We start from the raw sequence: 622 nt of genomic DNA, 5'->3' as shown, positions 1-622 counted from the left end.
ACAAAAAAATGTATTTCATAGAGATTTGAATAATTTTGAAATAAATCAAGAAAAATATGTTTTTTCGGGGGTTTCAGGGCAATTTGGGCAGATTTCATCCGAATATTTTATTTTTTCGGTGCCAAATTTGACACATTTGCCATTTAGTTGAAAAAATAATAGAATAGATTCGAGGGTGTTTAATTTTCAAAAATTCGTATTTTACGCTACACCTAATAAAGATAAGGAACAGGAAAAATGGGTCAAGACTCACGAATTTTCCTTAAAGCTCGTAATTATTATACAAATATATATAATACACATCTATTTTGATATAATAGAAAAATTTCAGTTTTGTAGGTCTTCCATCAAAGAAGCCAGGAATGTATTTCCATTGATTAGTTTTGTCGTTCCCACAACAAATTCGACATTCACTGGAAAAACAAATAATAATTAAAATATGATTTCTATAAAAAATATGAACTATTAATAAAAATATGATTTTTATCAAAAATATGATCTATTAATTAAAATATAATTTTTATCAAAAATATTTTCTATTAATTAAAATATGATTTATATCAAAAATATTATCCATTAAATAAAATATGATCTATTAATTAAAATATGAGTTCGATCAAAA

General features: G+C 23.3%; 1 protein-coding gene across 1 annotated transcript in view; it reads right to left on the bottom strand.

The window, feature by feature from the left end:
- Positions 1-279: 279 nt before the first annotated feature.
- LOC117172560 (vacuolar protein sorting-associated protein 33A) overlaps positions 280-622 on the bottom strand; it is a 48,758-nt gene continuing 48,415 nt past the window's right edge. The window contains exon 8 of the mRNA XM_033360618.1: positions 280-413. Coding sequence (XP_033216509.1) covers positions 328-413 — 86 coding nt within the window. The 3' untranslated portion in view covers positions 280-327. The remainder of the gene's footprint in view (positions 414-622) is intronic.

The sequence above is a fragment of the Belonocnema kinseyi genome, chromosome 5 (assembly GCF_010883055.1).
Source record: "Belonocnema kinseyi isolate 2016_QV_RU_SX_M_011 chromosome 5, B_treatae_v1, whole genome shotgun sequence".
NCBI lineage: Eukaryota > Metazoa > Arthropoda > Insecta > Hymenoptera > Cynipidae > Belonocnema > Belonocnema kinseyi.
The sequence above is the reverse complement of the archived record's forward strand: the minus strand, read 5'-3'. Positions and strand labels throughout refer to the sequence as shown.